Source organism: Silurus aristotelis, assembly GCF_946808225.1.
Source record: "Silurus aristotelis genome assembly, chromosome: 3".
NCBI classification, from domain to species: Eukaryota; Metazoa; Chordata; class Actinopteri; order Siluriformes; family Siluridae; genus Silurus; species Silurus aristotelis.
Genome location: NC_139576.1, coordinates 14,897,317 through 14,921,832, shown reverse-complemented (window position 1 = coordinate 14,921,832; position 24,516 = coordinate 14,897,317). Strand labels below are relative to the sequence as shown.

Genomic DNA, 24,516 nt, shown 5'->3' with positions numbered 1-24,516 from the left:
CTGGCAAAAGAACTGGCAGGCCCACTGGAGCAGGAATTACTGCTGAACGCAATTTCTTTTGAATGTAGAAGGGACAGTAGACAAGAAGTTTACTGGAAGGACGATAAACGGCAAATTGGCCTGGTTTGCAAATACTCTTCGACTGCTCAGATCCTGTTTTATAGCAAATTAAATTGGAATTCAATCCAATAGATTTCCACATAAAGCACAAAAGCAGTGCATTCACATTGTGATTTCTAGCCTATAGCACAGGTCAAGTGTAATAGATTTCCCATAGTCTATGTCTTTATTGTCCTGCCCCACCAAAACCTTAAAAACTAGGACAGGGTTCAGAAAAAAATCATTGTGATCTCTACAAAAATGTTTATTTGAACAAATGAATTAGAGTAATTAGTGATGCTAGATAGGATAAAAAATAATTCCAAGAAGAAAGTCCAGATATAGTTTTGTGTAAGAGTTTTGTAATTTATCGGACTGTCAGTCTACTTTAGTATGAAGTGAATAGACCTTGGAAATTTGAGTTTGTCTACCTTTCCAAGAAGTTCTTATTACGTTTAGTTTATTTTTCAATATTCCCAAGAGGTGAGGATAACCTCATGTGTCTTCAGATTTAGCTTCTATCAGATTAGCTTTTGCCAAATTTTTACATTTCCTGAGATGAATTTACTTTGTTAGGGTTGAAGGCTAAAATAAATCATCTTTGAAGTCAAGCACAGTGTAGAGCATGTTGAACTGAGAATAGTTAGTACTACGATTTGAAATAATGCAGCAAATTCCCCACAAATGGCTACAACCCCCCCCCCCCCAACATCCCATAATAATTAAGACAACTTCTAGATATATCTGGTAATACTAAAAAATCATGTGCTCCATTAATAAATACAATTTCAGTTGCTAGTATGCACTTTTACTTCATTTGTTAAATTACCAAAAATCATACAAATTCCACTTTACTAGAGTTCTCCAGCGTATCTGGCTCCTTATTAGAGGAGCCAATTCAGTGCTTTATCTGTCTGATTTTTAAAAGAGGCATGTACAGAAGGTTGGTCGGTTAAAAGGAGTAATGGATGAAGACTGAAGGTCAGGAGGGGAATTGTAATAGACCTTACCACCCTCAAATGTTGACCATCCAGATCATACTGTTCTGGTCTCTGTCAGAGGAAAAAAAAATCAGCAACAGAGGAAATAACAGTAACTACTGTTTATCTTGTCTTTTTTGCATCCCATCTTACTCTGTGAGAGAGGCGTGGGAGACGTAGCCAAAATTTTACACAGCCAGTCTTGTGCCAAAACCATTAAACAAAGTGGAAAAGGCAAGATCCAGATGTCTTTCTTACATTCTATGGGGAACATGGGTAGTTCTTCATTCAAGGGGGATATTTGGGCAATTACAAAGCAATGTCTAGACATATTCATTTGATTGAAAATGTAATTTTGGAACACTTGCTGCATTTCTGAATGAATTTTCTGAGGAATGAAAACTGTTCAGGTGAACATGACCTCATCTTTTGATCAATAAATCCTAGATCATGCAAATATGTCCATCTGTTTTGCTGTATTCAAATTGCTGAATGTGTTTGCATTGTGTTAGCTAATGTTGAGGGGTTTTAAAGGTAAACGTTAGCTATCTGAATCAGCTGGTAAATTACAATAAAAAACAAAAACACGCTTCTTTATAAAGAAAAATACCTGGTACAGCTTCCAACTAAAACCACATAGGGATTGCTTTAAACTGAGAAACTCCTCTGGCCAATTGTTTTAGCTACAATTCTGCTCTTAGCATGCATTTGAATATATTTATTGGTATTTTCTTTACTCTAGGGAAAGTAAGGAACACAGATGGATTGTTACAGACACAAACCTGTATGTGTGTTTACGCAGTGAAGGTGTCAAGTATCCTGTTGTATTTGTGACCCCTACAAACTATTGGGCTGTTCACACAGTTGAGTCCATCACCTCTACATCCTCATAGCTATAATAGAATCTGTCTTAACCTTTAAAACTTCTACTTAGATGCCCATGCTGTGATTTGTTGGATCATGAAATGGTCATTAGGAGTTTTGAATTCTCAGATTTCTGCACAGAAATGATAAGCCTGGAGAATAGCTGTGACAGATCCTTTGGTCTTAGCACTGGCAGAGTGCCAGTTTAACTGCCCACAAACTGTTTGCACCACCTGCCTTGCCAATCAAATCCCTTAAGCTGACAATAAGAATAAGTAAATGTTTTGGCCTTGCATTAGCTCTAATGAGTTACAAAACATTTGCTTTTATATTTATAGCATTTGGCAGACATCCTTATCCAGAGTGACTTACACATATCACAGCACATATCAGAAATGTACACTATTCCCTACAACAAAATGCATTGCTGATATCCTGCATCTTTTACAGTAAATCACTTATCCTAAGGGACAACATAATCATAATAAACATAAAGTTGTTGCTACATTTTCTAGTACAGCTCACAGTGTACTGGACAAGCAACAATATTAGCACAGAGCCCCCCAAACTTTTTTTTTTCTGTGAGGGGCCACGTAATTTTTCCTTTCTTTAACAGGGGGCGGGGTCGATCTGTTTAAGAAAATGGGCCAAAGTGACTGCCAATATTACAGTGGAGATTTTTTTATGATTTTAAATATAGTAATTATGCTTTCTTATGCAAGATTCGTTTATTATTTTGTTATGCACTGTACAGTCAATTGATAATTACTTACTACACTTTTTCATATTCATTGCTATAGAAACCAAAACATTTATTTACTTATGCATATGCATATGATTGGTGAGTAAATCTATCAAATAATTAGGCTATGATAATAACTAGAGTTCGATCATTCCTACAGCATTACTGTAACATTTCAGTTGCTATTTTTTAGTTCTTTTAGTTTAAATAGGATGGTAAAAACATTAAATGATTATTGGTTTATATTAAAGAAACCATTTATTTAACAGAAGATTAATAGCAGGAACTTTGCCGTGCTTAATGAACATTCAAAAAAGACTCTCTGTTACCAAGTACCCAAAATGTGTTTAGACATGGAATCAAAAGAACAAAAAGATCATCCATAAATAGAGCACTTTAAAGTATACAGGGTACAGCTTATTTAATTTGTTGCCATGGCCATAGTCTAAACTAGATGGTCATGTGGGACTTCTGTTTTTTACCAGAAGCATTGACTTTTGAATTGCTCATTTGTTTGGGCATAGGAGTCACATTTGCTTTGTTTTTCTACAGAATCATATCTAAAGTCTAACATTGACAAAAAAGCTAGATTTTGTTAGTCTAAAGGTGAATTAAATTTCATGCTAAACTCTCTATTAGCTCTTAGCGCTTACTGATAGAACGTGATTTTCACGTTCATTCCCTTTTTTTGACCCCCGGGAAGCTATCATATTAACTGAGCACACTTAGTGTTTTCTGAAAAATTGTTTGCACAGCTGGCTTTGTGCAACATCTCAAAACATGTGGTAATGAGCATGCAGTCCATCACTGCTCTAGGCCATATACATTATCCAGGAAGAAGGATAGTCTTTCGCTAATGTGATTACAGTGTCAAGACACCTGGGGGAATTTGTCCTAGTTTTTTAAACAGTTGTCCTTTTTTCTGCAGGGTGCAATTATTGATTAGCTTAATATTTTACATGCTGATCTAATTAATGGGACAAAGGACTTGTTAGTAACACCCCCAAATGAAATTACTTACACTTACCCAGAGCATTGTCTTTATATTAAGATTCCATCATTGTTCCACACTAAGAGGCAGAATCACAATATACAAATGTCTGGTTCAAACATATATGACCCATTATGCAGTGATAAATGATGATAGTTTTTAAAATTCTGCATTACATTTTGGTCCAACAGTCAGACCCCTTTATTGCTTTGGCAATAGAAACATGGTGACAGATATAAAAAAACACAGGCCGCCGTTCAATTCCAAGCAGAACAGATTGCTATTGTTGTAAAAAGAAACACTCTGAATTTAATTTTCATAGGCAGCCCAATCCTGCTATTGTTTGACGTGCTAGAGAGGCTACATTATTTCTTACAATGGTCCCTATAACACAGAGATAAAACGGTGTTTTATATTCAAGGTAAAGCATGCATATCTTTATCATATTTATTTATTTATTTATTTGACTTCCTGGCAAAAATATTTTTTACTCATCAATTAATTTTTACGAGCAGAAATTGAAAAAACTTTATTGACAGAATGGAGGTATGAAGTGATGGTGTTAAACCAGTGCAGCCTTACACCAAATTGTATGGAACAATAAAGTATTTTAGGTGTATGAAATCAAAGTCATTATACAGTATATGTGTGAAAGAGAGTCATTAATTTTTTTGTGACATAGATTTCACCATTAGGGTAGAACTTTGGTGCCTCCAGGGAGCTCCATGTTTCCCTGTTTTATCTTCAGTTTGGATTAATGACCTGTGTGTGCAAATGTGTGTATGAATGTGTGTTATGTGCAGTGTCCCGTGTCCCATTTATAGTATGGCCTGAACTTTTCAGAAATAAGCTCTTTACTAGTATAAAGTGTTTACTAAAGCTTGAATGTCCTTATTATAGTAGTAATACAAGGTTAATACACAATCACAATCATAATATCACAAGATTCAAGATAACGAGAAAAATATACAAAAGATGATTTTTCTTACAGCACAAATAAGCAACATACAAATTTCTTAGAAGTCTGAAGGATAAATGTGTGTGTGACTCAACATCATAAGACAAATCAGATGTATTCCCTCTAGGTAATATTAGAAAACATCTATTTTTCTGTTGTGTATTTGTTCCACAAAGTTGTCTGGAGTTTGTGTTTATACACCAGTATAAACAAAGATTTGTGGACACCAAGGTTTCTCCACTAGATCTTGGAGTGTGGTTATGGACATTTGTGCTCATTCAGCTACAAGGGCATTAGCAATGTCCGGATTATGGTTTTAATGTACTGGCCTGGGGTGAGCATTCCAATTCAGCTAAAAGATGTGTAGTATTGTTGAGATCAGAACTCTATAGCAGGCCACTCAACGGCTTCCACACTAAACAGTGTAAACCATTTTTTCATGGAGTTCACAGTTTGTGCACAGGGGCATTGAATGCTGGGGCAAGTTTGGGTCTCCTTATACAAATGAAGGATAAACTTTATGCTATTGCATCCATAGACATCCTATACAATTATGTGCCACCAACTGAAACTGTGGTAACAATGGAAACAGTTGGAGAAGAACCACATATGACTGGAGAATTCAGCTGTCCCAATATTTATATATATATATATATATATATATATATATATATATATATATATATATATATATATATATATATATATATATATATATATATATATATATATATAGTGTATTTGTAGTTAAGCACAAGTACTAGATGCAGTAATCATATTTCATACTTGAAAACAGACACTCTCTAATACTGGATAAGATTCAGACCTAAATAAAACTAAAATATAAATTTTTGTTTTTATATTTTCTGCATTCCACATTATGTTTAGAACTAATAATTCTATCTCTCATTACTGAAACATGTTTTCTTTTAGCGCATTACAGAATCGTTAACAGCGGTTCCCTTATCACTGCACTTACCTGAAGCTTAAATCAGCTAGGGGTGAATCAGACTAAAACCAGACACAGATGCTTTGTCACTTGGACAATCTGTGTGTCATGTAAAATAATTGTCTAAATATAGGGTTTGGCATTGATGCAAATTCCCCCTCCAAAAACCATGTACTAAGTTTCTATTTAAATCCATTGTGTTAAGCGTGATATATTGTGGGAGGAGGCATCCTGTCTGGGACCGGGTCATTACAAAATGTGGGTATTAGTTCATGCCATGGGTTTACCGTTAGTACATGCCATCATCATGTTTAAAGCAACATACTGAGTTTAAGTTTATATCATTTGTCTACTGATGTAATTATGTTGTGATTAAACTGTCTAGCCATAACAAGTGTCATAGTGCAATAAAGAATCGTTGCTTTTTCTGTGGAGTTTGTACAGAAATATTTTGTGGTGGTCATACTACCTTAGGGGTGCACAGTGGAGCCAATATCTGTGTCTTTATCTATATCTGTAGCCATCTCAAATTAATTGTATCTGTTTCTGCATTCAGATCAAATAAGAGGACTTTTTATAGAACAAGGGAGTTGAAAGAAAATATAGAGTAGTTAAAAACTCTAACAACTATGAAAATATGATCAAATTACACAGAATCCATAAATTACAGGATTTTACACCCATTCATGTAACACACATTATGGTGTGTGTGATTGTAGATGTTTATGTATAATATCATGCAGGAATATTCTTCCTATTATTTAGTAGAATTTGTCATTCGTTTAGAAGTGATGATCCATACCTTTCTGAATAAGGTATTCAGCTTCCGGAACATCACTAGTTTCCATACTTCATCCTCTCTAGTATATACAATAAAGAAATAGGAGCAGAGAGATGGATAGAAAGAGTTCTTGTAGGTGGTTCTTTTTTGTAGCTTTAGCAAATACATGCGTATAAATTATTTGTAATAGTGAACTATTACATTTCTGAGCTATGCATTTGGCTTAGAGCCTACAAGCCTTTTGCATATTTTCATGATGCTTGTTGTAAAAAAAACAACCACTGCCTCATTCTTCTCTTCCTCCTCATCTGTTGTGCTCAATGCCCTATTTGTTCAGAAGAGAAACTGGACAGCAAAAAAAAATCTCCCTGGCTTTGTTCAGAAGACAGCTCTATTTTAAGTGCTTCCAAAATAGTCCTTAGTTTCAGCGTAACACATTGTAAGCTGAACAACTAAATTTTTTTGTTTCATAGTTTTAAAAGCCAAGGGTTTTTTTGCATTTGTTGTTTTGAAACGTGCTAGAAATTGTGTTTCATGTGTTTGCCATATGCTGGGAATCATCTGTTTTACTACCTTTATGCATTTTATTGCTCATGCTGTGAATAGTAGGTGAACACAGCAGAACACTCCAGGACTGCAAAAAAAAAGAAATTACTGGGTTATTTTTACCAATCGATTATAAAGCCGGACTACTCACAAATACACATTTAAAGCTTTGCAACCAGAACCCTCAGGTCTCGACAAACTCTGTTTTAAATAGATTTCATTCTTACAGAATGACATAACATGATAGAATGCGTAGAACAGAGTTTGAACCTGCGTACAAACGGCAGTTGAGTAACATTTGTATATATTCTATTCAAAATATTTTCCTTAACTATTAAATAATTACAATGCAAAAATCACAGAAATCTAAATGTTTTAACATTGAAATCCTTTTTGTAAACCTTATACCATTCCTGTGCATGAAGCATTTTTAATCATAGCATGTGGTGGAAAGTTTTCAGATGTTGTTGGATGTTGTAGGTCACTTTTCAACCAGAAGGACAGTACAAGTATGTGTACATGGTTACAGGTGAGACAAGAAAATTACTTAATGACTAAGGCTGCCTATAAGACTGATAAAAAAGAGCTCAGAAGAATCTGAAGGGCAGAGGTGAACTCTGGGTGTGTGAGCAGCTGAATCTGTGGGTAGGTCAGAGAGGTGTCAGATAAACAAGGCTTTGTCAGCACTAGCTAACCATGTGTTCTATTACTAGACTGAGAAGATTTGTAGCTGAAATTTTAAATTAAAACTTGTACATTTCTCTGATTGGTTAGTATTTGTCATATATATTATGATGAGCCCCTTAACTGTGAACACTTTATTTCACCAAAGTAGAAATATATTGCACTGTGCCAATGCAAAAAAAAGTTTTGGGGTTCTCAATGGTCCTTTAAAGTCTGAGACAGACCATTTGTGACCTCTTTTGGAAACTTGTCACCTCTTCACAGTTCTGGATGGAAGCCTAATGGGGTCATGATATGGTCCATTTGTGTTTCCATTTGCTATGTTTTGCCTGTGTGAATGCCTGTCTTCTCTCATCATTAACCATTTACAGCCTGATGAATGTTTTAACATAGCGATCAGCATGGTGACTGAATAACAAGCAAAGAGCGGAAGTGACCCCATTCTCCTTTTCCTTCCTTCTTACACTCTTTTATAGACATTTCTAGAATTTTCCCAGTTTTTACTGAATTACAAACACCCCTCGTGGCAGTTATGGACATTTCATAGTGAGCATGTCTAGCCAATTTTTCAGGTTATCTCAAATGTTAAACACAGTTTGTGTAAGCATGTTTATTTTGTCATGTTTCCTACAATTCCAGGGCATTTTAATGTTTATGTATATTATTATGCATGTTCAAACAAGTATGTGTACCAATCAGAAGTGGGAAGTAACGAAATACAAATACTTTGTTACTGTACTTAAGTACATTTTTCTGGTATCAGTACTTTACTTGCATTTTTTTTTTCTTACTTTTTACTTTCACTCATTACATTTTTTACACAAATATCTGTACTTTCCACTTTTTACATTTTCCAACCAGACTCGTTACTTTAGTTTTAATCTTTTTGGTGAATGTCAATATTTTTTCTTCTCATTGCGTGCTGTTTTCAGCCCATCAACCAATTTCTCATCATTGCGCACCTTTTTTAATCTACCACTGGTGTATTATTTTCTGGCTCTCACACACAACAGATGTAGACTAGTTTACGAAGCTTACAATGAGCAGGGCAGAAGGCAACAAGAAGTATAGCTAACGTGGATGAGACAGAGGGAGTCAGTGATGTAAACATGACGGAGAACAGAGACATTCCTGATCACCTGATTATCATTACTTCTGCTTGTGTTTAATATGGTGGCTGTTCAGCCTGGATACATTTAATAGGTGACAAATCTTTTATTCGTTTTGTATTAATATATTAATTATGGCTGTCAAAATTAACGCGTTAATAACGTGTTAACGCAAATACATTTTAACAGCACTGATTTTATTTGCACATGATTAATGCAGCACGCATTCTGGTTTGACCATTTTTATGAACAATATAGATAAACAAATATAAGGTGAAACGACGTCCATTCTTTACTCTGTAAAAATACAAAAAACTCCACCGAAATATTATTTTCAATCTGTTTTACTGATGCGGCAAATGTGAACTCATCACTGAAATCCACCATGATGCACACAATTTACCCTCTGGGGGCGCGTTTTGTGGCTTTTTTCCTCCTTTACTGATCGTACAGATAAGAGCAATACACAATTCGAATATGTAAAGAATATACTTTTATTTGTATACACTCAATAACAACAAACGCTGTGCTTTTGTAAAACAAAGAAACGACAGGGGGCGCTCTCTGCCATCTCTGTTTCCTGTCTTCACCAACACAAAAGTAAAACATCCTGAATCTTAGTGAATACTTGCCTCACAGACTTAATATAAAGCTAGAAATGTAGACTTTTCAATAGACCAATTTACATCAAAAACAAATATTCCCTGTTTAGGTAATCGTTATGAAAGTTAGAAGAGGCACAGTTTCTCCGGTATCAAATCATCCGTGTGAAAACAGCGAAAGTTTATTTCGGTGTTCTAAAGATTTGTGTAATTTAAAACACTTTAATAATATTTTGTCTTCATGCTCTATGTTGAGTATGATTTCCCTAATAATAAAGATGAATTTGCATAAAGCATCCATATCTTCCATGCCAATGTTGATTAGAATATAAAAAAAAAACGTTAAAAGTATTAAATGCAATCAAATTGTGATTAATTGTGAGTTAACTAATGACAATCATTAATGAGTAAATATTTGCATTAATTGACATTAATTAATATTAATATGTCGTGACAATTTACCAGCGTGACACTAAAATAGGTAGTAGTAACGGCTACTTTTTACTTAAGTACATGTCAGAGCACAAACCTCTTTACTATAACTTGAGTAAAAAAGTATAGTCAGTACTTCAACTTTTACCAGAGCATTTTAAAACATGAGTATCTGTACTTCTACTTAAGTGAAGGATGTGCATACTTTTGCCACCTCTGATACCAAGTTTGTCTGTGTTGCTCACTCTCATCTACCATCTATGGCAAAGGCACAGCAAAGTCTATGCTTCCTTCAGACTAGAATAAAAAAAACGAACTTCCCAGCCATTTATTGGGGTTTGGTTAGTGACTAATGCCTTTGCCTCTTCTCCTGCATGTTGGTAATAAATATTTAAAATGGATTTAGCTTCCTCCAAGTCTCTTGAGGTGTAAAATATAAATGTTGTGCTCTGAACAGTGTTTAGTTGATGCCATGGAAAATAAGTGTAATGTATGATAATTGATGAGGTTGTTATGGTAGGTCAGGTCAGAAGAAACCCACTGGATATTAGACGACATCCCACACATCTATAAAAAAAAAGGATAAAAAACGTTTACAAAGAAATGGTGTACGTGATAACCTACTGCCTTTCATTCAATACCTAATATGGGTTTATTATGATTTTTATCAGATTTTATTAGTGCTTTCAAACGTTCTGTGAAAGAACCGACACTATTAAACATATTGAGATGTTGATATGATCAACTTTTCCTATATTTTCTTTGCAGAAAAGACACTAGGATTTTGAATGTGCATTCAGCAGAGATGTGGGCTGGTTCATGTCAGATTAGGAATGCATTGCTGATGGCCTCTTATGTACCCACCAGCTTAGTCTCAATATGTGCATTGTAAGGCGACAGAAAAGCCTGATCTCATATCTCTAGCAGTGGCTATTCGAAAAAAATTCTCTGACCAGTGAGCTAGACTACAGAGAACAGATAATGCTTCAGATGTAAGCAGACTATTTCAGTTCACACCATATAAGACAGTGACTTCATCCAAGTTGACGTTTTTTTTCCCCAGTACAAGCTGGGTTCCCCTATGTTTCCTCCTATTGTCCCAGTTTTCTTAGCTTTCCTCATGACTGTTCCACTTGGCTTGACTTTAGAGGATCTCATCCAGCTTCTTTTGTTAAATTCTAAGACAATTGTGTTAGAGCCTTGGAATTTATTCAGGATTGGCTAAGATAGGAAACTTGTGTTTCCTGCTTAAAGGATGTCAGACTTCCTACAGCAGAATATAAGGTGGTACAGTACATGAATACACTATAGAAATATTTAACATGTAACGTTCCCTTAGTACAGCTGGACCATTAGATCTGGTGCCTTAACTGAAATCGTTTGCACACTAACACCTTCATGTTTGTCACAGTAGTTTTGCATATTGTACTTTCCCATTGAATAGGATTAGTTGCAGTATCATGTTTTATTCACTGTCCATTTATTTGACTTTATTTGACTATTTGACTTACATAAGTAGCAAATTGTCATATTTTTTAGCAAGTGTGGACTAATTAAGGCTGATTATATGAATGGAAACTATCCACATTTTCTCCTCATATCACAGCTATGAACCTTGGACAAAAGACACAAATCAATTATCCAGAAATATATGGTTTAATAGTTATATATGTTATTAAAGTTAAATATTCAAAGTTTAGAAGAGAAGAAGTACAAAAAGACAGAAAACTGTAGAATCCAGGTTGTGCAAAGGACCTATTACAAAATATCAGATTTTCTCTTTGCACACATACAATTTAAGATATCATGACAAAAAAAAAGTAAGTTTCAGGATTCATGAAATCTAAGGGGCATTGTGCAAGCATTACTGTATGTGCTTTAAAGTAGAATTTTCCTACAGTTTCTATGTTACCCAGTGGCAGTTAAATGAATAACCACAAAAAAGGTTTGGCAAGATGTTCCCTTTTGAAGGAATCATTTTTTGGGGAAAACAGACCTTTTGTAAGACTGGATGTGAGCATGCATAATTAACAGCTTTGTTTTAGCAGCTAAGTTGGTGATTACATTCCTGCTCGATTTACATGGATTGTGTAGTATTGTGTAGGGCCACCACAAGCCACAAGAACAAATTCAAAACAATGTGAAACAAATTCTACAACTGTCTGGTACTGTGCTGGAGGAATAATCACCATTCTTGCAAAGGTTATTCTCTCATTACCTGTTTTGGTTATGTGGGTGTACAAAATCAGTCTTGAACCTCTCACAGATATTTAGTTGTGTTTGAATCTAGTGACTATCATTGAAACATTTTCATTATCAGCACTATGCTGGGTAAATGTGCGTGTTGTTATTCTGAAAAATTTTACTCCCATAAAAATAGAAATGCTTCATCATACATATTCATGATAAATACTGTATTGATTTGAAGGCATCTTTTACCCTTATCGGAATACGTACCAGACAGAACAAACAGAGAGTAAAATTGTGAAATGCTGATTTTACTTTATCACCTTTTTGTTTATCACTGTATTTGTATCTTAAAGAGAAAAGCCACCTTCATATATAATTGGAGATATTGAGAGCGAAACAGAGAAAAGTTAATAGCATAGCTTTTTGCCAACAAAAACAAAAGTAACTCTCATCCTTAACTCTTAACTTGTAGAAAGTTATAAGCCCCCATTTCTTGGCATCTCATTAAGCTTTAAGGGAATGTTTTGAAAAATCTGGAAACTTGTATAAACTAAATTTAATTAATTTATAATATGTCCTATTGTTTTGATTACTAAATGTATGTGTATCATGAGCCTCTAGCCACAGATCACTACTCTGTATCAGATTTCTAGGAAACCCAGATGCAAACTGACGATTGTTTAAAAATAAGCCTGTTTAGAATTTTCCGGAAATTTCAACACATTAGGCTAATTATTGCCATTCTGGGAGACATTACTAAAAGCGATTTCAGTGAGTTCCTTGCAGGGTCCAGCAAGCAGATGTGCTGGCTGGATGAGCTTTTTTCACCTAAATGCTGCCTGATTACACTGAAGCTACAGCAAAATATATTGGATGGATGATGTCACCAGATTCCTTGTTGAGGAATCACACTTCGATTATGTTGTTAGTAAAAAAAAAATGGCCATTTAGGATAATGATTTATGGCTATTTATGGTTTTGAAAAAACCAATAGAAAGTGTCAAATAAAGTTATTGTGGATTGTTTGATATCATAGCATTCAAAACAATATTAAAACATTCATGAGTCATTCAATAATAAATAAATGGATAATGTGGTTTGTTAATTAGACACAGATCTTTTTAGCTGAGATCTGATTTATCTAATCTTTCGGCTGCTCCCATTAGGGGTCGCCACAGCGGATCATCTGTCTCCATACCACCCTGTCCTCTACATCTGCCTCTTTTACACCAACTACCTGCATGTCTTCCCTCACCACATCCATGAACCTCCTCCTTGGCCTTCCTCTTTTCCTCCTACCTGGTGGCTCTATCCTCAGCATTCTCCTACAATATACCCCATGCCCCTCCTCTGCACATGTCCAAACCATCTCAATCTCGCCTCCCTCACCTTGTCACCAAAACATCCTACATGTGCTGTCCCTCTAATAAACTCATTTCTAATCTTATCCATCCTCGTCACTCCCAACAAAAACCTCAACATCTTCAGCTCTGCTACCTCCAGCTCCACCTCCTGCCTTTTACTCAATGCAACTGTCTCTAATCCATACAACATCGCAGGTCTCACCACAGTCCTATAAACTTTCCCTTTTATTTTTGCAGATACCCTACTATCACAAATCACTCCTGTCACTCTTCTCCACCCACTCCACCCTGCCTGCACTATTTTCTTCACTTCTCTAACACACTCTCCATTATTTTGCACTGTTGACCCCAGATACCTGAACTCCTCCACCTTCTCCACCTCTTCTCCCTGCAACCGCATCACTCCACTGCCCTCCCTCTCATTCACACACATGTACTCTGTCTTACTCCTACTGACTTTCATTCCCCTTCTCTCAAGCGCATATCTCCACCTCTCCAGGCTCTTCTCAACCTGCTCTCTACTCTCACCACAAATCACAATATCATCTGATTTATCTAATAACCTTCTTTATGTAGCTTGGGAGATTTAAGGGTCACGATTCTTAATACTGAGTACACTATGTTGGAAAAAAAACATTTTGGGCAAACGTATTGAAGTGTCAGATAAAATTTGAATAGGTTGAATTCTTCAGTCAGTTTCAGCTTATCTGGATTTCATAACATTTTTTCTTAACCAAGTTAAATAGCCAAGTCATCATTTATGAGAAATTTGACATGAAACAGATTTCTTCTCCTTTCATAACCCAAATAATCTTTGTTTCTTGTATAATAAACAATTTCTTTAAAGTGTTAGATCTGAGCAGATATGTGTCATAAATCTTTAGCCACCTAATAGCTCTGTGCTGTTGTATCACATCAGTATGACGTCTTAGGCATGTTTGTAGTCATAGCTGAGTGTGCAACTGTGCAGCTGCAACTGTGGTTTTGGAAGGATCTTAGTTCTCGGCCCTGTGTTTTTCTGTTCTGTACTGTTTGTTTTATGTTGTTCTATGTAGCACCTGGGTTCAGGAGGAACGTTGTTTCATTTCACTGTGTACTGCATCAGCTATATATGGTTAAAATGACAATAAAAGCTTCTTGACTTGACTTCTTGACTTCTTGGAAGTGATGATAAACAGATGGAGAGATGCATAGAGAGAGAGAGAGATGCTGGTTCTCGGCTTCACAGTATTCATCCCACACTTCTTATCATTCTTAAGCCTTTATATTAACAGAGAAAAAGAATCATTAGTACCTGGGAGTTTCCTAACTGTCAGGCGATTGTACAGTACTTTTATATTCAACCCTTCTGCACCCACATTCCCAATACAAAGAACAATCACCAACAGATACCAATATATCTGATATGTATATTTGAACACACTGATGACACATGAAAGACAGAATGTGGGAACACATTTTGTAAATCAGAATAAAAGACTGCAGGTGTCAAACCTGGGTCACAACAAATTAGTCACATATTTCCTGCCTGAAAATTTAGCTTTGCATCAGCTGAAAAATAAAAAAGGGCCTAATTCATTGTCTTCATTCCACTATTTGATTTGAATGCTCTCTTTCATTCACGTTTCTTTTGGTATTATTTTCTTAATAGAAAGTTTTTTATTTTGAGACAGAAAAAATCTCCAAAATGACAGTTTATGTGGTGATGATAATTGCTCTGAGTTTGTCCTTATAACACACAAGCACACGCTTAAACTACAAATATCTATCCACATCTCCAGAGGCCCTATAGGGTCCAGATCATTATTGTCTAAACAGTCTTATACGTTCCTTGTCTTTTTTCTGTTTGGGTTTGTGAGAATGCGAGACATGCATAAGAAGGAGAATAATATGCATGTTTCAGTATGTATATGATCCAGATTTTAGATTAGCATGTTGGAGTATGGGATAAGAAGATGGCCATTTTAACTATGCTGAAATGATAAAAGGATGCATGAGCATGTGTAGAGATAAGACCCTTCATCTATGTCAGGGTTTTTGGCGATTGCAGGGCACATTATCTCAGTCATGAAGTGAACAGTAAAAAAACCCATTAAACTCACCCGGTTATGTGAAACGTGAGAGATGAGTGGTGAGAAGTTTGGTGTTGGTTTAGTATATATTAATAAGTTATGAAATGCTTGTTATTTTATGTATCAGAATACTTAAATGTATTTGTCATTTTATTGAGGTCAACTAAGCAGGTCAGATCTGATGAACAGCACTTGAAACAACAGTCCATGCCTAGACAGGCAGTGGTGGTCAGAATGAACTGACCCAGAGGCAGTGATGAGATAATGTTTTGAGCCCAGCAGTTCTCATGATTCTGCACAGCACCCACATACTGATCCAATTACCCAAAACACAAAAGGAGTAGGTGGAGTTGTAGGGCAGAGGTGTTTTTTTCTCTGGCTGCAAATATTTGGCCAGTTGCCTCACATGCAAGCAAGAGAATGACATGCCTCAGTGGGAAAGGAAGATGTAGGGATAAAGCAAAAGATGAGTGCTCCATTCCCAGGATATACTGCCAAGCATGCTGGAGAGGATTCAGGGTTGTGCAGGAAGTGGTGAAGCAATGAACATCTGGCCTAGCTGCTAGTGCTGCATTAGATCAGAGAAAGGGTTTATTAGGGTGTTAACACCAGAATAATAACATTTCCAGTCAATCAACTGGTTGTTAATGTCATTTGTTTGTTTAATTTGTATATACTTTTATTTCTTTAGCACCATGGTGTGATGCAGCCTACAGTGGGGAGTTCCGTTAGATGCCATAAAGCAAAATGTACAATAACGGCACAGGACAACTAGAGTGTACAACAGAAGAGGACTGGATGAAACAAACCAGTGGAAACAATTGTAAATTATAAATGTAAAATTGTAAATTATAGACTCTAAACTCTAATGCAAAGGAAATTGGGTAAGACTGTCCCTGCAGCAGGACGCTAAAACATGAAACATACCATCATCGCTATAGAAAATGTTTTAACACATTCCTCTTTCTTCATTTGATTCTCTTTATGTAATATTCAACACCTTTTAGGTTCCTGGAGTGGTTGTGCTTTAATTGTACTGGTGCCAGATTGGCTGATTTAAACTTTAAAAAAAAAAAAAACCTAAAACAAAACAGCCAGCGTTCTGTAGGTAGAAATGTGTTAATGAGAGAGGTCAGAGGAAAATCACTGGACTGGTTAATCTGCCAGGAAGGATATATGCATTTAAAATCTTGTAACAAACACCATGTCATGGTTAAAGTCAAAGTGTTCACAGTTGCATAATATTATATATTGTACTGCTGCTGTATGGTTTGGGTTTGGATAACTGCATAAATGCCCAGGTGTACATGTGTTCCTAATAAATTGGACAGTTAGTGTACATATACTGTAGACTGATGTGTATGTACTGTGTATTCTGACTGGGATCACTCTATATAATAGATGTACACTTGCTGCCACCTAGTGGTACATTTTTATAATTTTATCTCCTCATTTTTCCCCAGGGATGTTCAGGCTCATCATGTGGCAAGTGTGACTGCAGCGGTGTAAAAGGGTCGAAGGTACTGCATGCATGTGCAACTCAGTTTTTAAATTTTCACACTGTAGTTATGTGTTTCGATTTGTTACACACTTCTATTATTTTATGAGGAAAATTGTTGAATTTGTAAAGGATATATATATATATATATATATATATATATATATATATATATATAAAATTTAATTTAATTTAGTTACCATTAAATACAATAATTGTAGTTAAGCTAATTACTGTACCTAATTATAGTTAAGTTTTAATGAAAGCTCTGTTACACCATCTAGTGGAGTCTTCCACACATATCTATCTCAGTGGTACCACTTTAAAAGTCTGAAAAAAAAAACAAACAAAAAAACCCAAGAAAAGGTAGAAAACATAACTACTGAAATGTTGCATCGGTCACATTCAAGAACATCGTCATATGACTAACATATAGGTATGTTAGACATTTAAGTATGTCTCAAACTCACACAAGTATGTCTATTTTCTTGGTACAGGGAGAGAGAGGTTTACCTGGCTTACAAGGAAATATGGGATTTCCAGGTATGCAAGGTAATGAGGGCCCTCAAGGACCAATGGGACCAAAGGTATTTAATAACCAAACCACAGAAAATACGCACAGAAATATTTTATTTTCATTATTAGTACCTGGTCTAGTTCATTCATTCATTCATACTGAAATAATCAGATATTAACTTGAGAATATTTCCGAGTACCAGAAACAGTTATTGTAAGATGACCTTTGTACCCTTATAGGGAGATTTTGGCGAAGCCGGGGCCCCTGGAATGAAAGGAATACGAGTAAGTGATATTTGTTTACTCATAGTTCAGTACTTTTTTTGGTATAGATATTAACTAATTATTCAGATAAAAATGTAGTTAATTAAAAATTTTAATTGTAATTGAATATCCACATTAAACGAGCTAAAATTGCATGCATTCTACATGACGTTAAAAGAAAATATATGACATGGTATTCTATTTTGGTACACTGGAGCAAATAAAATCAAAATCAAATTTTTTTTGTCACATAAACATACATACAGAGTACGACATGCAGTGAAATGCTTTTTACGACTGTCCGGCCTTCAAGCATTAAAAAGGAATGGAATATAAAAAGAGCATGCAGTACATTCATATTGTTATATATACCATAAAGAACTTTCTTTCGGCTTCTTCCATCAGTGGCCGCCACAGCGGACCATCCGCATGTTTGATTTGGCACATGTTTTTACGCTGGATGTCCTTCCTAACGCAACCCCTAATGGCTGGGGTTGGTTCCCTGACCGGGATGCCATGTTGTTGCATTATTAACCTTCATAATAGGAGATTGTATGCCATTTAGTTATAGTTATTTATATATTTCACATATATTGATGGTTTTCTAGAACAATACACTGACCATATACTGTATGTAAGTATGTGGACTTATAGGCTGTGTGCTGCCATGCATACGATTTACCTGAATGTGATATTTTTCTTTTTATACCTACATTTGTGAACAAATGTGTTTTTAATGATCATTTTTAATGTCAAATTAATCAAGATTGAGTATAATCTCTAGCACTTGCAATATATTTGACCTATTACATTAGCACATACTGTATCTACACTAAAAAATACGCTACAAAAAATACACAAGGGGAAATGTACATATGTGGACATATTTTTCAGTATATTGCATAGTAGTTTGCAATATATCACAATTGTGAGAATTTTAAACATCTGTGAATGAACGGTTTATTTATCGACGTTTTCCTTTTATTTTATCATGTTTGTTTCTCCTTATTTAAACAAAAATAAATACTGCAATAGACAACTAATGCAAAATCTCTGCCCTAGGGACCTTCTGGTTTACCTGGTATTCCGGGAATTCCTGGGCACCCGGTAAGTTCTTCAATATTACTCCGCTCATGAACTTAGCTTTTCTCTCAAACACCTGATTTTCTAAGCAACCTAACAGATAATTGACTTAGCAGTAATCATCATATTCTTCCAGCTCAGTTATGATACACCTTATATTCTTCTGAATATTAACAGGCTGCCAGCCTATACTGCATTACAAACTTTCTATACAACTTACTTTAATCTAGATGCATGACAACTGCTGATCTGGTTATAGTCATCTCTAACTGCAACACTAGTGCCCTTAACAACTGTCTCTTTGTGTTTAGTGGATTCACCACCATAAATAATTTCTTCTGGGTTTAGAATAGCCATCATAATTACTATGCTAATTCAGCATCAGATATACCTGGTGCCGAAAAGTTCAGATATAACATTATATATAACCAGGATGCAGTATAGGTACATTACAGTACATACAGTCATGTGTAAGGGATTCAATTATTTGTTTTTATTTATCAGGGTTTACCTACCTACCTTGAAAAAAATTAAATACCTTCATGTGATTAAAAAAACACAATCGATGTTTTTAATTGTACATATGCAGGATTCTGCAGGCACATAATGTTCATGACATGCAACAGGATCATAATCCCAAACACAGAAGCAAATCAACATTTGAATGACCAAAGAAGAAAAATCTAATTACTGAAAGGCAAAAGATATAGTCCAGACCTTAACCCCACTGATAGAAACCTTAGGGAGCTGTGCATAAAAGCATGCCCTCAAACATGAAGAAACTGAAACAATGTGGAAAAGAATGAAAGAAGTGGACTGAGGATCACCTAATTATTATTAAGCCCTGACAAATAAAAACCTAGAATTGAAAGAGAGATTTTTCTTCTTTTTTTTCGTTGACTTGCTTAATAAATTTAAAATAAATGTACACCTACACATACTTGCTCAGCACAGTAGATGGCAGCATAACAGCTATTTTAACCTCCTGATAGGCATGACCCTTACTGATGCTGATATCTGTGTGTATGTGTGTACATACATATATACATACATATATATATATATATATATATATATATATATATATATATATATATATATATATATATATATATGTGTGTGTGTGTGTGTGTGTGTGTGTGTGTGTGTGTGTGTGTGTGTGTGTGTGTACTTAACTTGACTGTGCATCACATTTCCATTTCAGGGTATCCCGGGTCAAGATGGCCCTCAGGGACTTCCAGGTATCCCAGGCTGCAACGGAACAAAGGCAAGCATTACAATTTTTCTCTCTTTGTTACTTAAGGAGAATATGTAATTTGCCTCTAGGTAGTATCTTTTAGATCTGTGCATTCTTTCTATTTCATACTTTTTCAAACTAATTTTGTATTGCAGGGGGATAGAGGAAGAGATGGAATCCCAGGAATATCAGGATTGCCAGGACCACCTGTAAGGAAACGACAACTAATATCACATAAATAGCAGATTTTCCGACTTCTAGGCTGTTTACTAGTCACAGTGAATATTCGAATTCATTTCATTGAACACCACTGCATCTGATTATTTCATTGATTATATTTTCTTATATTCAGGGATTTCCAGGTGATCCAGGAATGAAGGTAGGGAAACAATGCTTGTTTAGTTAATGAAACATGTTTTTCATTGTATGAACATTTAAAAACCTTATCATTAACTTTTACTAACTTCTCCAGAGAAGTATGCGCAGACCATTAATCATATGCTTCTGTCTTAGGGGGACCCAGGTGGTATTATTGGTGGATTTATTCCTCAGAAAGGAGAAAGAGGCTTTCAAGGACCAGCAGGGTTGCCAGTAAGTGTGATCATGCTGCATTTTATATGGGTTTTAATAAAGCTTTATATAACGCCCCAAAGGGAAAATATATAAAAATTACAGGATCGTATTTACATTTCTTGCCTCTTCCCAAAGGGGCCACCAGGACAACCTGGAATACAAGGACCAGTTGGGCCACCAGGACTAGATGGGCTTAGAGTGAGTGACTGCATCTAACCCAACACAGTAAATGCTTCAAAAGACAAGGAAGCATACAAGCATTGTTTTTGTCAAATCCTTAAGTAGGCCCAACAATATTTGTAGTAATTAATTTTTACATCTAAACAAATAATATCCTCTGTTTTTGACCTTTTCAGGGATATCAGGGAGAACCCGGCCCTCCTGGCCTTCCTGTAGGTTTGAAATTTGTATACATTTATTAAAAAATAACATGTTAGTAAAAGCTAAGCCTGTGGATAACAGTTTGATTTACATTTCAGGGTGATAAGCTTACTTTTCTTGGTCCTAAAGGTGACAGGGTAAGAAGAATGATAAGCTTTTTTTACGAATCAAAAACTTATGATTTAATGTTTTTACAATCTTTAATTGTTGTGTCCATTTAAACAACAAAGCACAGAAATAAAATACAATTAGAATATGAGAACAACCCTTTTGATGGTTGCATTGACATGTTTTGTTGTACTAACAGTGCATTCAGAAAGTATTCAGACCCTCTTTAATTTTTTCAGGTTTGTTATGTTGCAGCCTGATACTACAATTGAACAAATTAATTTTTCTTCTCATGACTCTCAATAACAAAGTGAAAACATAGTTTTAGAAATGTCTTTTTTTTAATTATAAAAAAGTTAAATATCACACATACATTAGTATTTAGACCCATTTAGAGTAGTTGAAGCACCTTTTGCGTTTGACACAACAAACTTTACACACCTGGATTGAAAGATTTTCAGCCATTCTTCATGGCAAATCCTCTTAAGCTGCATCAGGTTGGGTTGTGACTGTTGGACAGCCACTTTCAGGTCTTTAGAGATGTTCAATGTTCAATAGTTCTCTAAGTCACTCCCGTGTTGTCTTGACTGTGTTTAGGGTTGTTGTCATGTAGGAAGGTAAAACCCTTTGGCCCAGAGTGAGATCCTGAGCTCTGTGGAAGAAGATTTTATTGTGGATATCTCAGTACATTGCTCCATTCAGCTTTACCTGGACTCTGACCAATTGCCCAGTCCCTGTTGCAAAAAAAACACCCACACAGCATGATGCTGCTACCATCATGCTCCATTGTTAAGATGGTTTTAGGCAGATGATGAGCGGTGCCTGGTTTCCTTCAGACATTGCGTTTAGAATTGAGGCGAAACAGTTCAATTTTGGTTTTATCAGACTAGAGAATCTTGATCCACACAGTCTTCAGGTGCTCGTCGGCAAACTTCAAGCAGGCTTTTATGGGTTTGCTGGCGAGGCTTTCTAACTAATCTGCTATAAATCCCAGGTCGGTAGACGGCTACAGTGATGGTTGTCCTCCTGGAGCTTTGTCCCATCTCTACACAGAAGCTCAGTCAGAATGGCCATTGGGTTCTTGGTCACCTCTATTATTAAGCCCTCTACTGATTGCTCAGTTTGGCAGGGTGACCAGCTCTTAGAAGAGTCCTGGCTGTGCCTTGCAGCAATCCTGTCTCTGAGCTCTGAAGGCAGTTTTTTTGACCTCATGGCTTAATTTTTTCTCTGATCTGCATTGTCAGCTGTGACGCCTTCTGTAAAGAGGTGTATGCCTTTCCAAATCATGTCCAATCAATAGATTTTTCCACAGGTAGGCGGCAATCAATGTGTACAAACATCTCAGCAACAATCAAGAGAAATCGGAGGCACCTGTTGTGTCTGAACTTTTATGTACATGTAATATTAAATACATTTGATTTTTTTTAATTATTATTATTATAATAAAAAATAAATACAGACATTTTTAGAATTCTGTTTTCACGTTGTCATTATGGTGTACTGGGTGTAGATTAATAAGAAAAAATCTTTTAAAATATTGTAGTATCAGCCTGCAACATAACAACATTTAAACAATTGAAAAGGGACTGGATTCTTTCAGAATGCCCTGTATATTGATGAATGTGCACCAATATGAATAAAAAAATATATCAAGGCAATTAAGAAACCAGACAAAGACATACTTATGCGCAAACTCCGTATTTAAAAAATGGTAATGTAAACTTATAGCAGCTGTGATGTAGTTTCGATAAACATAAAAACACATTATAATCACATCACATATATTATCACATATCCCAACATGATAATTTCTCAAGGTGTATGTAAATCTCATAACCATTTTTAACAAAATGAAAAGTGACTTTATCAATAAACATTTGCAAAGTGTATATGGCCCAATGCAAGATTTCTAGATAGCCAACCAGCCTGGCTAATCTAAGTACCAAGAACAAATTTTAGGTCTGCATCCACACAAACATTATATGCTTAAAATGATCATTACTGGTTTTGTTTTGACTGACATACAATAAGAATCGATTTGGTCATCATGGAGCACTTCTGAATTGGATCTAATGTAAAAGGCTTAATTAAAATAGTGTAAACTGCTTGGTAACAAACACTTTCAGAGTTTATTTAGGAATTGCGTAACAACTTAACAACATGCTCCAGCTAGAGGGAAATTAACATAATTTGAAAACTTGCTGTTAACTTACATTTGTTGTGCACTTTCCTTATCAGGGTGAAAAAGGCCTCACAGGTCCACCAGGACCTCCTGGAATTCCCAGTGGGTTTGAAGGGCAAAAAGAATCTTGGACAAAAGTATGGATCTTATGGATTTTGAACATATTTTTTTTGATATTTCAGGTTTTGATAGATCAGCCAACAGTCAGGTCCATTAAATAATAAATCAGACTGTATGCTCCTTGTCATGAATCAGTGAATAATTTACATCTTAGAAACACACTGATGATAAAGCATGTAAATGGCATGTGTTTTGTAGGGTGAACGGGGGGAACCTGGACAAAAGGGAGAGATGGTGAGTTTATTTTAAATACCCAGACATGACTCAAATGTGCTGAAGTGCAGTTGATGCAAATGTAGCAAATATTTCAACATTAAAAATCTTTATATGCTTTCCAAGATATAACATATACCTTATAGACATAAGACCATGTGATATGATTGAATTTTGCAATTGTGGGACAGGTATATAAGATTATTTATTTATTTATTTATTTATTTATTTATTTATTTATTTATTTATTTTTAACTCTTGTGTTTGCAATTTTTTGCTATACATGAAAGCAGAGTATGGTCTGTGATTTCGTTTTTAGCAAGAAACTAATTTTCTTTGTTTTATTTACTAGAATGTGTCGATATCAGTGGAAGGCATGTACTGTGGAATTTATCTTTTCATGTTATGGTTATGGTAATGGTTAATCATTCTGTGTTTGAGCAGTGTTCACCATATCAAGCAGGAATTAAAGGTCAGCAAGGACTACCAGGCCCAACAGTAAGTTGTCATGCTGCTCTGCCAAAAATAACAATTACCAGAAAGCTTTTCAACTGAAATAGAAATATAGTTAGCTCAAATTAATATGTAACCATTATAAAAAATTATCTTATGCGCTTAATTTTACTATTAGGGAAAAACTGGAAAGTATGGAGAGAATGGAGCTAAGGTATAATGCATGTTTCTATACATGTTAAAGTTAAAATTTTAATATGAAATTATTTAAACTGCAAAAAAACAACAACAAAAAAGACATAATTTGTTCTCTCTTAAAGGGGGAAAAAGGTGAACTTGGTACACCTGGCTTTTCTGGCTCGAAGGTGAATAATTATTTTTCTCTAAACAATATGACACAGCAAATTATCTTGTTTTGTGCTTTTGCATGCAATTAGATTTTACTTTGTTTTTCACAGGGTCAAAAAGGAGAGAAAGGCCCCCCAGGATATGTAAGAAACATCCAGCTATTTATATTTTTATTTA

General features: G+C 35.3%; 1 protein-coding gene across 1 annotated transcript in view; it reads left to right on the top strand.

The window, feature by feature from the left end:
* Positions 1 to 24,516, top strand: part of col4a1 (collagen, type IV, alpha 1) — a 45,486-nt gene that overhangs the window by 2,861 nt on the left and 18,109 nt on the right. Inside the window, exons 2-18 of the mRNA XM_083535771.1 lie at positions 16,827 to 16,883; positions 17,359 to 17,448; positions 17,618 to 17,662; positions 18,704 to 18,748; positions 19,929 to 19,991; positions 20,117 to 20,170; positions 20,314 to 20,340; positions 20,475 to 20,552; positions 20,670 to 20,732; positions 20,891 to 20,926; positions 21,014 to 21,052; positions 23,262 to 23,342; positions 23,524 to 23,559; positions 23,983 to 24,036; positions 24,170 to 24,205; positions 24,312 to 24,356; positions 24,450 to 24,482. Coding sequence (XP_083391897.1) covers positions 16,827 to 16,883; positions 17,359 to 17,448; positions 17,618 to 17,662; positions 18,704 to 18,748; positions 19,929 to 19,991; positions 20,117 to 20,170; positions 20,314 to 20,340; positions 20,475 to 20,552; positions 20,670 to 20,732; positions 20,891 to 20,926; positions 21,014 to 21,052; positions 23,262 to 23,342; positions 23,524 to 23,559; positions 23,983 to 24,036; positions 24,170 to 24,205; positions 24,312 to 24,356; positions 24,450 to 24,482 — 882 coding nt within the window. The remainder of the gene's footprint in view (positions 1 to 16,826; positions 16,884 to 17,358; positions 17,449 to 17,617; positions 17,663 to 18,703; positions 18,749 to 19,928; positions 19,992 to 20,116; positions 20,171 to 20,313; positions 20,341 to 20,474; positions 20,553 to 20,669; positions 20,733 to 20,890; positions 20,927 to 21,013; positions 21,053 to 23,261; positions 23,343 to 23,523; positions 23,560 to 23,982; positions 24,037 to 24,169; positions 24,206 to 24,311; positions 24,357 to 24,449; positions 24,483 to 24,516) is intronic.